Source organism: Salmo salar, chromosome 03, assembly GCF_965601325.2.
Source record: "Salmo salar chromosome 03, fSalSal1, whole genome shotgun sequence".
NCBI lineage: Eukaryota > Metazoa > Chordata > Actinopteri > Salmoniformes > Salmonidae > Salmo > Salmo salar.
Window position 1 is genome coordinate 69,580,255 of NC_138293.1, and position 14,333 is coordinate 69,594,587.

Consider the following 14,333-nt stretch of genomic DNA (forward strand, 5'->3'; position numbering starts at 1 on the left):
CAGAACGACAGATTTGTACTTTGTCAGCTCGGGGATTCGAACTTGCAACCTTTCGGTTACTAGTCCAACGCTCTAACCACCAGGCTACCCTGCCGCCCTCAATACCACGAATACTTTGCAAACCTGCCATAACCTTTAATTAAAGAACATACATAATGGCTCAACGTCAGCATGGCTATTTCTTCGTTTATTAGTCATTGGTCTATAATATGGCCATGGCCCATTTTATGCATATCTTGACAAAATAATAGGATAAGAAACTGCAGTTTTCTAACAGCCTACATTTTATATTAAGTAATTAATTCGGGAATATATTATTTGTGTGTTGTTTGACTCAGAAAATAAAGGAAAATGTCACATGCCAAGCCTCTCATATGTGACCCTTTACATATTAACACTGTTCTGTAAACTGTATAACTCACTGGAGATGGAAAACCCTAAAAGTAAACACCAGTTCAAACTAATTCCATTCTCACTGAAGTTATATAGAGCCCCACAGTGGAAGTGTCATAATACCATAAAACCACAAGGTGAATTTTATCAATATATTCGGCTCTATTTAAACTCACATTCGAAAATACTAGTTAGCATAAAAGTAGACATCTTGCAAAACTACAAATGCCTGCACGCTCCTGCACGTCATCTGTAGCTGACACCTTTACTAACAGTTATTGTGTCAATTTAAAACTTGCACAACAGTTCACAGAATTGTCTATTCAAATAAATGTAGCCAATTTATGAATTACTACATTTAACTAACATTAGATAGTTAATCCAGAGATTCTTACCTTCTCGTCCAGATCATCATGGCATTTGTAGTTGTTTATGACAGCCACATTAGCAGCTTATTAGCATTTCATTTTTGGGAGGTAAATACATGCAAGGTTATTGATAAAAGTTACCTTGTCCTAGAGAGATTTACAGTTATCAAAAAGTCACGCCTGGGTAAGCCTTCACAAAATACAGCCCTTATTTGAAGTGTTTCTAAAATCCCCTATGGGAAAAATGAAATGTGGAAAAACAATTGTAACCATTTCCCCATTTTATGGGTATTATGACTCACACTGTGGTACTCTATAACCAGCTGAAGTAAACACCCCCATTTCTTTCCATTTGATCACTGAAAAATTATTGTACAATATGTGGACTGATCACCCTTTTAATTCAGTTAGGAATTAATCTAAAGCTCAACCGGCAAGGTTACAGTATTATTCATATGGTGAACACTAACTGTAATGTCTAACTCTGATGTTTGCCTGTTTAGTAAATGTTGTTGGTCTCCTTCCAATAAAGATTGATCAAGCATGAGGAAGCCAAAGTCATACACAAAATCCGCTGTGATGTGGACAGACAGTCCTGTAAACACAGGGATATTAGATGTGGCCTTCAAGTGTCACTTTTTGAATAAGACATATTCTACACCTTATGAACAATAGTGGCAATAGATGTATTGATGTAAAAATAAATAAAACATAAAAAACAAAGCAAAAAATAGATCTACATGAATCAGCTATTTTGTTTAAATAGAAGCAGCTATTACATATCAAGTCACCTTAAAAATGTCTTCTCTCTACACTTCACTAATTAATCATTTCACATGAGGGCGCTATTGTCAAAATTGTGAGCACTAAAATTAAACTGAGACGATTGCAGATTACATATTCTGTTGGAATTGAACATAACATCGGGCCGGCAGGTAGCTTAGCAGTTAAGAGCATTGGGCCAGTAACTGAAAGGTCACTGGTTCGAATCCCTGAGATGGCAAAGAGTAAAGATCTTCATTTTTTTCCCCCTTGAGCAAGGCAGTTAACCCCCAACACTCTGCTCCCTGGGTGCCGATGACATCAATTAAGGCAGCCCCACTGCACCTCTCTGATTCAGAGGGGTTGAGTTAAATGAGGAAGACACATTTCGGTTGAATGAATTCAGTTGTACAACTGACTAGCTTTTCCCTTCCCAGTGAAAAAAAGTACATAGCTTTAAAAAATAATATATTCAACTTTTAATATAACCAAAATAACAGATACGATTTCAACTAAGGAAAACACTAACTTTTATCATTTAGCAGAACTTTATTGTTGCCTGTGGGGATTGTTGATGTCCTCCAGGTGTGGACGGACCCTTTGGCTTCACCATGGATGCCTCATGAGCCCCAACTTCACAAACAAAACCATGGCAAGGATCATGGAGGATAACTGAAAAGAGGAGAGGACAGGAAAACAATGACTTGAAGCCAAGCAACATTATCTATTCAGCAACCAATTGCTATAGAATAGATAGTTATCAAACTAAGAATACTCTTTAGGTCCTAATGGTGAGTTACTGTAGAAAAAGCATTACTATGCTTTAAAAAGTGCAGTTCTTTTCAGCAATAGTCCTTGGGTCTGAGAGAGGTTAAAGTTCTCCAGAAGAACTTGAGGGAGCAGTGTAACTCATAGGGAGATTCTCAATTGGGCAAAAGTCCACTCCTCAACTCCTCTTCCTCCTTTCCTCCGTGACCCGGAAACCAATAAGTGGTTAAGGACAGTTGAAATTCGTTAGTAAGCGAACAGAGGAGTTTGCTCCCTTCCTCAATTACTTTGTTCGGCAAAGGATACTGAAGTGCATCCTCTGCAAAGTGTTTTGAAATCTGCCACTCCCCCTTTGAATCAGCTGTTTACTCAGGAGAAAAGCATGCACAGATTTTAAAATTATACACTGCTCAAAAAAATAAAGGGAACACTAAAATAACACATCCTAGATCTGAATGAATGAAATAATCTTATTAAATACTTTTTTCTTTACATAGTTGAATGTGCTGACAACAAAATCACACAAAAATAATCAATGGAAATCTAATTTATCAACCCATGGAGGTCTGGATTTGGAGTCACACTCAAAATTAAAGTGGAAAACCACACTACAGGCTGATCCAACTTTGATGTAATGTCCTTAAAACAAGTCAAAATGAGGCTCAGTAGTGTGTATGGCCTCCACGTGCCTGTATGACCTCCCTACAACGCCTGGGCATGCTCCTGATGAGGTGGCGAATGGTCTCTTGAGGGATCTCCTCCCAGACCTGGACTAAAGCATCCGCCAACTCCTGGACAGTCTGTGGTGCAACGTGGCGTTGGTGGATGGAGCGAGACATGATGTCCCAGATGTGCTCAATTGGATTCAGGTCTGGGGAACGGGCGGGCCAGTCCATAGCATCAATGCCTTCCTCTTGCAGGAACTGCTGACACACTCCAGCCACATGAGGTCTAGCATTGTCTTGCATTAGGAGGAACCCAGGGCCAACCGCACCAGCATATGGTCTCACAAGGGGTCTGAGGATCTCATCTCGGTACCTAATGGCAGTCAGGCTACCTCTGGCGAGCACATGGAGGGCTGTGCGGCCCCCCAAAGAAATGCCACCCCACACCATGACTGACCCACCGCCAAACTGGTCATGCTGGAGGATGTTGCAGGCAGCAGAACGTTCTCCACGGCGTCTCCAGACTGTCACGTCTGTCATATATGCTCAGTGTGAACCTGCTTTCATCTGTGAAGAGCACAGGGCGCCAGTGGCGAATTTGCCAACCTTGGTGTTCTCTGGCAAATGCCAAACGTCCTGCACGGTGTTGGGCTGTAAGCACAACCCCCACCTGTGGACGTCGGGCCCTCATACCACCCTCATGGAGTCTGTTTCTGACCGTTTGAGCAGACACATGCACATTTGTGGCCTGCTGGAGGTCATTTTGCAGGGCTCTGGCAGTGCTCCTCCTGCTCCTCCTTGCACAAAGGCGGAGGTAGCGGTCCTGCTGCTGGGTTGTTGCCCTCCTACGGCCTCCTCCACGTCTCCTGATGTACTGGCCTGTCTCCTGGTAGCGCCTCCATGCTCTGGACACTACGCTGACAGACACAGCAAACCTTCTTGCCACAGCTCACATTGATGTGCCATCCTGGATGAGCTGCACTACCTGAGCCACTTGTGTGGGTTGTAGACTCCGTCTCATGCTACCACTAGAGTGAAAGCACCGCCAGCATTCAAAAGTGACCAAAACATCAGCCAGGAAGCATAGGAACTGAGAAGTGGTCTGTGATTACCACCTGCAGAACCACTCCTTTATTGGGGGTGTCTTGCTAATTCCCTATAATTTCCACCTGTTGTCTCTTCCATTTGCACAACAGCATGTGAAATGTATTGTCAATCAGTGTTGCTTCCTAAGTGGACAGTTTGATTTCACAGAAGTGTGATTGACTTGGAGTTACATTGTGTTGTTTAAGTGTTCCCTTTATTTTTTTGAGCAGTATACGTTACTAATCTTTTTACACATGTATTTTGCGATTCCTTCTCTGAGCTAGTGGAGAAAGAGTCACTTCATACAAGCACTTTTTTTTTACACGTTTCCTCTCCTCGACTTCTATCCTCGATTACTTTTGACATTTTTTTAAAAGAGGTCAAATCAAAATCAAATCAATCTTTTTGTCACATGCGCCGAATACAACAAGTGTAGACTTTACCGTGAAATGCTTACTTACAAGCCCTTAACCAACAGTGCAGTTCAAGAAGAGTTAAGAAAATACTTACCAAGTAGACTAAAATAAAAAGTCATAATAAAAAGTAACACAATAAGAATAACAATAACGAGGCTATATACAGGGGGCACCGGTACCTAGTCAGTGTGCGGGGGTACAGGTTAATTGAGGTAAATTGTACATGTAGGTGGGGGTGAAGTGACTATGCATAGATAATAAACAGCGAGTAGCAGCAGTGTACAAAAGGGAGGGAGGTCAATGTAAATTGTCCGGTGGCTATTTTATTAATTGTTCAGCAGTCTTATGGCTTGGGGGTAGAAGCTGTTGAGGAGCCTTTTGGTCCTAGACTTGGCGCTCCAGTACCGCTTGCCGTGCAGTAGCAGAGTGACTGGAGTCTCTGACAATTTTATAGGCTTTCCTCTGACACCGCCTATTATATAGGTCCTGGATGGCAGGAAGCTTGGCCCCAGTGATGTACTGGGCCGTTTGCACTACCCTCTGTAGTGCCTTATGGTCAGATGCCGAGCAGTTGCCATACCAGGCGGTGATGCAACCGGTCAGGATGCTCTCGATGGTGCAGCTGTAGAACCTTTTGAGGATCTGGGGACCCATGCCAAATCTTTTCAGTTTCATGAGGGGGAAAAGGTTTAGCGTTAGGGTTAGGGTCATCTGTGGATCTGTTGGGGCGGTATGGGGTGGTATGTGAATTGGAGTGGGTCTAGGGTGTCCGGGAGGATGCTGTGACCAGCCAGCCTTTCAAAGCATTTCATGGCTACCGACATGAGTGCCACGGGGCCGTAATCATTTAGGCAGGTTACCTTTGCTTCCTTGGGCACAGGGACTATGGTGGTCTGCTCAAAACATGTAGGTATTACAGACTCGGTCAGGGAGAGGTTGAAAATGTCAGTGAAAACACTTGACAGTTAGTCCGCGCATGCTTTGATTACACGTCCTGTTAATCCGTCTGGCCCAGCGGCTTTGTGAATGTTGACCTGTTCAAAGGTTTTGTTCCCATCGGCTACCGAGAGCGTTATCACACAGTCATCCAGAACAGCTGGTGCTCTCGTGCATGCTTCAGTGTTGCTTGCCTCGAAGCGAACATAAAAGGCATTTAGCTCGTCTGCTCGCATCACAGGGCAACTCGCGTCTGGGTTTCCCTTTGTAGTCCGTAATAGTTTTCAAGCCCTGCCACAACCGACGAGCGTCAGAGCCGGTGTAGTAGGACTCAATCTTAATCCTATATTGACGCTTTGCTTGTTTGATGGTTCGTCTGAGGGCATAGCGTGATCTCTTATAAGTGTCTGGATTAGTCTCCTGCTCCTTGAAAGCGACAGCTCTAGCCTTTAGCTCAATGCAGATGTTGCCTGTAATCCATGGCTTCTGGTTGGGATATGTACGTACAGTCACTGTGGGGACAACGTCGTCAATGCACTTATTGATGAAGCCATTGACTGAGGTGGTGTCATGACTGGCCTGCTCGGGTCAAGTTACCGTGGACCACAATCCTACAGAGATCTCTCACACCCACCAGAGGGGAAGAGATCGAGAGGTATGGAGATGGGGGGGTTTTATGACACCTCACGCCCATTGTAAATCTTAAGGCAGTAGACAAAATTCCTTTATCCTGTCACTATGAAGAACCAGCCTCAGAACATGCAATAAATGGACTTTGGGACAATTAGGTTTCGTCAGCCACAATGGTGGTAATGACGATAGATGGAATATGAAAATAATCTTGTTTTTGTTATGTTATTAAAAGTTAAAGGACGACGGTATAACGAAAACATTGTAACTTTGAGAGTTTTCCTAATACTGTTTGCATATTGTACGTTGTGTGGAAAATGTCCAGATCAAAGAGAATGTTTTTGTAAAGATGAAATGTGAAGTTAGTTGTCTAAATTGGATCTGAGTAAAATTCTGACCTTGCCTCATAACTTGGTACACCCAGAGAATTGCCCTAAAGGCGGAAACGCCCATTTCTGACCCCAGGGTATAAAACATGAGTTAAGAATTAACATAGCTGCAGCCAAGGTCTGAGTGGTCAGCAAACCCAAAACGCAACACAAAGTTGAAGAAGACAAAGGAACCTTTTAACAACCTATGTTACGGACGAGTAGCTGTATCTAAACGGGGTAAATTCAAGCAGGACCACCCGGTCACCCTGTCTACACTGTTTTCCTTCCCATGCTGGAACCATCCACACGGATGATTAGCCCTCCTCCGAAAACCACTTTTCAGAGCAAGGGTGAGGAAACAGACCACTAAGAGAAAGGACACTGACATCGTGAGAAGAAACAGAGAGTTACACCCGGTAACCGAAGACGGACCGTCATCTGAGAAGTCGGAATCCGGTCCACGCAGAGACCTGTTTTATCGTACTAAGTTCTAATCAATAGCCTAGACTGTGTGTTTGTGTATGTGTATCTTATATTATCATTTTAGCTTGTTAGCAAATAAATAATCAACTCAATTGGTGTGGTACGGACTTATTTGGTGAGACTCGGATTGTGCAGATTCCCGGATTATGCGACTGATATTTTTTGAGTTAATTTGGGAAATATAACCAAACTTTAACATGGTGCGCCAGGTTAATGAGTTAATAATTGCCCGATTCATTTAATCACGTAATTATAAACTTTTAATCATTCAACGAGCAGCAGTTGTCACATTAATCAATACAACATCACGACAGTGGTGTACTCCTCAATGCCATTGGATGAATCCCAGAACATATTCCAGTCTGCGCTAGCAAAACAGTCCTGTAGTGTCGCATCTGTGTCATCTGACCACTTCCGTATTGAGCGAGTCACTGGTACTTCCTGCTTTAGTTTTTGCTTGTAAGCAGGAATCAGGAGGACAGAATTATGGTCAGATCTGTCAATTGGAGGGCGAGGGAGAGCTTCGTATGCATCTCTGTGTGTGGAATAAAGGTGGTCTTGGATTTTCTTTTTCTGGTTGCACATGTGACATGCTGGTAAAAATTTGGTAAAACTGATTTAAGTTTGCCTGCATTAAAGTCCCCGGCCACTAGGAGCGCCGCTTCTGGGCGAGCATTTTCTTCTTTGCTTATGGCCTTATAGAGTTGGTTGAGAGTGGTCTTAGTGCCAGCTTCGTTCTGTGGTGGTAAATAGACGGCTACGAATAATATAGATGAGAACTTTCTTGGTAGATAGTGTGGTCTACAGCTTATCATAAATAAGGTAAGGTGCTCTTCCTCAGGCGAGCAATACCTCGAGACTTCTTTAATATTAGACATCGCGCACCAGCTGTTATTGACAGACACACACCCCCACCCCTTCTCTTACCAGAGGTAGCGTCTCTGTTCTGCCGGTGCATGGAAAATCCCGCTAGCTCTATATTGTCCGTATCGTCATTCAGCCACGTCTTGGTGAAACATAAGATGTTACAGTTTTTAATGTCCCGATGGTGGGATCATCTTAATTGTAGGTCATCAATTTTATTTTCCAATGATTGCACGTTAGCATGAACCGATGGCAGTGGGAGTTTACTTGCTCGCCTACGGATTCTCAGAAGGCTGCCCGATCTGCGGCCCCTTTTCCTTCGTCTTTTCTTCACACAAAAGGCGGGGATCTGGGCCTGTTCCAGTGAAAGCAGGATATCCTTCTTGTTGGACTCGTTAACCTGTTTAGGATAGGGGGCAGTATTTTCACGGCCGGATAAAAAACGTACCCGATTTAATCTGGTTATTACTCCTGCCCAGAAACTAGAATATGCATATAATTGTTTGATTTGGATAGAAAACACCCTAAAGTTTCTAAAACTGTTTGAATGGTGTCTGTGAGTATAACAGAACTCATATGGCAGGCCAAAATCTGAGAAGATTGCATACAGGAAGTGCCCTCTCTGACCATTTCTTGGACTTCTATAGCCTCTTTATGGAAAATAGAGGATCTCTGCTGTAACGTGACATTTTCTAAGGCTCCCATAGGCTATCAAAAGGCGCCAGAACGGGGAATGATGACTCTGCAGTCCCTGGCTGAAAAACAGTAGCGCATTTGGATAGTGGTCGATCTGAGAACAATGAAACGGGTGCGCGCATGCACGTGAAGAGTCCATTTTACATTTTCAGTCTTTGAACGAAAACGACGTCTCCCGGTCAGAATATTATCGCTATTTTACGAGAAGAACTGCATAAAAATTGATTTTAAAAGCGTTTGACATGCTTCGAAGTACGGTAATGAATATTTTGACATTTTTTGTCACGATACGCGCCGGCGCGTCACCCTTCGGATAGTGTCTTGAACGCAAGAACAAAACGCCGCTATTTGGATATAACTATGGATTATTTGGAACCAAAACAACATTGGGTGTAAACTAGAAGTCCTGGGAGTGCATTCTGACGAAGAACAGCAAAGGTAATCCAATTTTTCTTATAGTAAATCTGAGTTTGGTGAGGGCCAAACTTGGTGGGTGTCAAAATAGCTAGCCATGATGGCCGGGCTATCTACTCAGAATATTGCAAAATGTGCTTTCACCGAAAGGAGTTCTGTATCTATAATTCTTAAAATAATTGTTATGTTTTTTGTGAACGTTTATCGTGAGTAATTTAGTAAATTCACTGGAAGTTTCGGTGGGTATGCTAGTTCTGAACGTCACATGCTAATGTAAAAAGCTGTTTTTTGATATAAATATGAACTTGATTGAACAAAACATGCATGTATTGTATAACATAATGTCCTAGGAGTGTCATCTGATGAAAATCATCAAAGGTTAGTGCTGCATTTAGCTGTGGTTTTGGTTTTGGTAACATTATATGTTAGCTTGAAAAATGGGTGTGTGATTATTTCTGGCTGGGTACTCTCCTGACATAATCTAATGTTTTGCTTTCGTTGTAAAGCCTTTTTGAAATTGGACAATGTGGTTAGATAAAGGAGAGTCTTGTCTTTAAAATTGTGTAAAATAGTCATATGTTTGAAAAATTGAAGTTTTTGGATTTCTGAGGTGTTTGTAATTCGCGCCACGCCCTATCATTGGATATTGGAGCGGTGTTCCGCTAGCGGAACATCTAGATGTAAGAGGTTAAAGGAAAAAGTTACTTCCAGTCCGCGATGAGTAATCGCTGTTCTGATGTCCAGAAGTTATTTTCGGTCATAAGAGACGGTAGCAGCAACATTATGTACACAATAAGTAAAAAAATAAGTTACACAAAACAACTAACAAAATAGCACAATTGGTTGGGAGAATGTAAAACGTCAGTCATGTTCTTCGGCGCCATCTTTTCATCAGGTGAGGAGAGGACGGAGGAGACGACGCGAGGAGTCAAGCAAAACCGATTTGAGATTCTCCCATACCATACCTCCATCATACATATGCAGCCAGCTGCTGATCCCAGGATGACACTCTGCTCTCTGATCACTGTGATGACCTTACCAAAGCAGCTCTGGGGGAAACACACAGGGGGCATTTGGCTTAAGGCTTTACAGCATTAGAGCACAGACTTATACAACATAGTGTAGTGAGGCACTGGGTTAGGTTACCTGTGGTTGGATCAGACTTGGAGTGATGGTGATACCGTCACAATCTGCAAGGGTCTTGTTCACGCAGCAAGTCTTAGGGTAGTTCAAACCCGTGGTTGTACTGAACACAGAGCCCTTGAAATCTATAGTCGAGTTCTCAAAACCACAGCATTTGAACTAAGAGATGAAAAACCAATAAAGACATCAAAAACATTAGCTGTAATAACTACTGTCTGGGATGCTCTGGTGGTCAAAAGAACCAAATAGTAAAGCCAAGCCTATTTGGACCTTTCCCCATTAGAGCTTCTCACCTTAACCATGACTGTGTTCCATGCTGTTGAGATTGGGTCTGTTGCCGCTGGGCCCATATAGGCAGTCATCAGGGAATTCTTGCTTGCATCACGTACCACTAAGCTAACCTGTCACATACAGACATCACAGCTTATTGAAAGGCATAGCCTGGCTAGGCTATATCATACAAATAATTAAATAATTTACAGGGCTCTAAATTATGATATAGGTTCGCCTACTTGATGATACAGATGCCAGCATGTTCATTTATTCTTACCAGATTCCGGTACGTCAAGACAAAAATAGTCCCAATGATTTCAGCAACAAATAGCATTGTCACGATGAAGAAAAACTGTTCAGGGTACAAAAAATGCAGAGATAGTGAAAATGTTGCCTCTTATTGAAGCTTGCAGGGGGAAAAGAGTGGGACATTTACAACTCTGCAGTAGTATAACACAGTAAGACAATTATTGCATGGTGCCTTGAAATTGACTGCACAACTGTTGTCTCTCACCAGTATGATAAAGAAGCGGTTCTCTTTCCAAGCCCCACAGCAGCCGATGAGACCAGTGAAAGACAGCACTGAGCCCATACCAATACAGATGTAGCTGATGTAGATGAGCTGAGACGAGTAGGGGCCCAGAACATCCACAAACGTAGCTGCTCCATATCTAATCCATGCGCCAAGCCCCAGCAGCACAAAGCCACTTATCTGGAGGGAAGGGGAGATAAGGATGGTGGTGTTCTTTCATTTTTTTTTATCATCTGCTAATAAATTGCATTTGAGTTGTTATGGACCTGTTTTCTTTTCTTCTATGTTTTGACAGATGGATTTCTCAGGCTAGGTAATATTACAATGACAACAACAGCAGTTGCTGTCTTCTTCTGTGTGTTCAACTTTTGCAATGCATTCACAAACCTCGGTTTTATGAGAGGGCAACTATATTTCTATAGCTAGCCAAGAACAGTTTACATTATCGATTATAGAAGAATGTTCATTATTTGCATTTCAAACACAGACACAGTTCAACTGGGCTTTGTTTGCTAGCTAGGCAACATTTAGCTACTTACAACAAGTATCACACAAAGCAGCAACATCAAATACCGCATCCATGTGTACAGTTTGTCATGTCTTGCCATTTTGCAAGTTCGACCTTCTATAATGAAAGGAGAAAATATATGACAAAATTATACAGAACAGGATAGGCTTATAATAATACTAGCTAATGAGACACATTTTTGGTAAACAGCTGAGAGATGGGACTGAAGAAATGTAACTACTCTCAAATTCAAAGATGGAGCTATGGATGCCAGGACTGACCAGCCATTAGATCCAAATGTTAACCATGTTTTGAAGCTATACAGAGTTTGTTTAAATGTACATTGTTTACAAACAATAGAATATAAATGCTTACACAATTTTGGGTTTGAATGTGATAAAGAAGTTTAACTAATGTTAAGCTCATGATAAATGTATGAGTTATATTCTTCAAGAGTAAATAGCTATCTAATAGTATCACTAATTAAAAATATGGATACAAAAATGGATGTACCAATCCCAGATTCTCCCTTTAATAACTAACATTAACGATCAGTTCGAACTGTCTAGTGTTAGCTAACTAACGTGGCTAGCTAACTATTAGCCTAGCTAGAGTGACCTGACCATGGATCGCTTGCTACTGGTAGTTAGCTAACTTAGCTAGTCAACCCTCTATGTTTAGACGTTATAGTTAAATTAGTTATCTAACTAGCGCCATTTTAGCTAGCGAGCTAACATTAGCGTCTGTCCTTACTTTTAATAGGTCCAGACGATTTAGGCCTACTGCTATTAAGGCCTACTTGCTGCCAACTGTCTGTGTCTGCCTGGCCAACAGGTGTCATATTCTCGGTCCAGTCACTACACACTGCGGTCAAAACCAGTACAGTATGAAGAAAGGCTAAAACTGCTTCTCCAATAGAAATCCCCGATCACACTCGTAGGCGATGTCATGGCGACTTTGCTAGCTAAACTCATGCGTAGAAAACGCCATCGAGTCTAACGGTCGTCTCGCGCCGAAATGCGCATGTGCAGGCCGTCAAAATCAAATGCACTCCTTAAAAGTAGTTTTTTGACGAAAATGAAAACGTGTCAGTTTGTCACTTTCACGAGGTTGGAGTAATAACATGTTCAACTACTTAAGACATTGCTTCGAATCTACATTGTGTCTTTAGATTTCACTTCTCTCATTGACTTTTTAAACCACAAACCCCTGCCTGGTCGATTGTCTGTTCCGCAAGCGTTCCCGGAAGTCTCGCGATGTTGCGCCTCTGGGTTTAGCAACTCTATGCTGTGTTTTTTTTCATTTTTCATTTATTAGGGGAGTTGCACTCTCGCTGTCACACACACACACACTTACAAGAACCAATCATGTTCAGAGTTTTATGAGATATTGTAATAGCCCTGGGTATATTGTACATTCAATACACTTTTTTGTTTCCAAAAATAATAATAATAATAAATGTATGTTAGCTACATTTCAAGGAAGTTGGTATAGAAGGGCATGCAAACAACTTCAGAGTGGGTTAAGTTTTAATAGGAAAACTATTAAACAGTCTGTACATCTGCAACACAGACTTTTGGCAGACCTCTAGAGCTTCTGCATTTCTCATAGAGAGCACAGCCCTTTCCTTAAGCTCTCCACTGCGGGTCATTTGACCACTTTTCTTTTCTTCGTAGTCTTCTCTACACCTGTAACTATGGCTTCCTCTTCTTCTGTTGCTCTCTTCTTAGCCTGGTCTATTATCATCTCCATAGTGTCCCACACCTCATCCACTTCACCTTCCTCTTCTTTCACTTCCTCCACATCTCCGGTTACTGCTGAACTGCTCAGCTCTACATCTTTGCTGGACAGAAGCACATAGTTGAATCGTGACTTCAGATACACCTTGTGCTGTAGGGAGCGGTCCTCCAGGCTGTGTACTCTCAGAAAGCGATCAAAACCACAGGAAGCCACCAGAGGGAGAGGGGTGGCACTGCAGCTCCCGCACTCCTCCTGCCAGCCCCTTCAAACACCCACGCACCAGACCTTTCCGCAAATCTAAGATGGCGAGCTCTCCATGTGTGTTGCCCACTACAACACTGTCTTGGTTGGCAGGGAGGGAGAGGGCTGTGAGGGGGTACTCCCCAAAATGAGCCTCTAGAACCGGACGCCTCTGCGGAGAGGCTGGGTCATACACTCGCACCTGGTGGTGACTTGTTCAGGTGACGATCTTGTCGAAGTCTGGGATGAAGGCCATGTCTCTAACCCACTCTGGCATACACAAGTCCAGCCAGTTATTACGTACATTCTTGGAGGTGAAAATGGGTGTTTCAGGACTCTCCAGATCCCAGACCTTTAGGCCATTCTCCTTCCCTCCTGTGGCCACTTGGTTGTGCTGCGAGGGATTCTGTCGCATCTGACAAACATTCGTCCCAGCATTTATCTCAACTGTGTCTGTGCTGCCCTCCTTCCAGATCCTCAGCAGTCCTGTCTCCACACACGTGATCAGAGCACTGTCTGTGACGGCAAGTCCTGTGAACCTGCCCTGGGTGCTCTCCCTACACTGTCTGGTCTCAGCGAAGATGCCCTTCTCTGTGCTAAATGTCTTCACTGTGCCATTCACAGACCCCACCAGTACCTCAGTCTCATGTTGATCTCCCCAGCCTAGGACACACACTTCCTGGTCCAGGCTCAGGCAGCTCATCTCACAGAAGTTGAAAGCCTGTTTTTTGGATAGGCTCACTCCTTTTAATATCCCTGTTTCCAATCCCACCCATACTGAGCACACTTGACTTTTTTCTGCCATGAAAAAGAACGAAAAGATTGCGAAGAAAAGAAAACAAAAATTCTAACACGTTATTCTCTGTGCTGTAGCTCTGTTTTGCATCGTTTCAGAACAGACAAGACACTAAAGAAAGAAATTCAAACAGCAGATGGACACCACACAGATTGAACTATTTTAGAAAGAACTTGGACTAGGAAAGATGTGTGTGCCTTTGATACCAAAACGTGAGTTAAACAAACTTACTTTAAAAACATTGCCGTT

General features: G+C 42.8%; 1 protein-coding gene and 1 pseudogene across 1 annotated transcript; both read right to left on the reverse strand.

Moving 5' to 3' along the window:
* Nucleotides 1-1,981: 1,981 nt before the first annotated feature.
* Nucleotides 1,982-12,305, reverse strand: tsn16 (Tetraspanin-16). The gene is given in 8 exon segments (NM_001140911.1): nt 1,982-2,195; nt 9,818-9,901; nt 9,999-10,154; nt 10,289-10,396; nt 10,546-10,620; nt 10,783-10,980; nt 11,340-11,425; nt 12,062-12,305. Coding segments are annotated over 8 exon segments (861 nt in total). The 5' UTR covers nt 12,150-12,305; the 3' UTR covers nt 1,982-2,129.
* A 525-nt stretch (nt 12,306-12,830) lies between these two features.
* Nucleotides 12,831-14,218, reverse strand: LOC106601374 (WD repeat-containing protein 74 pseudogene; annotated as a pseudogene).
* Between the last annotated feature and the right edge of the window lie 115 nt (nt 14,219-14,333).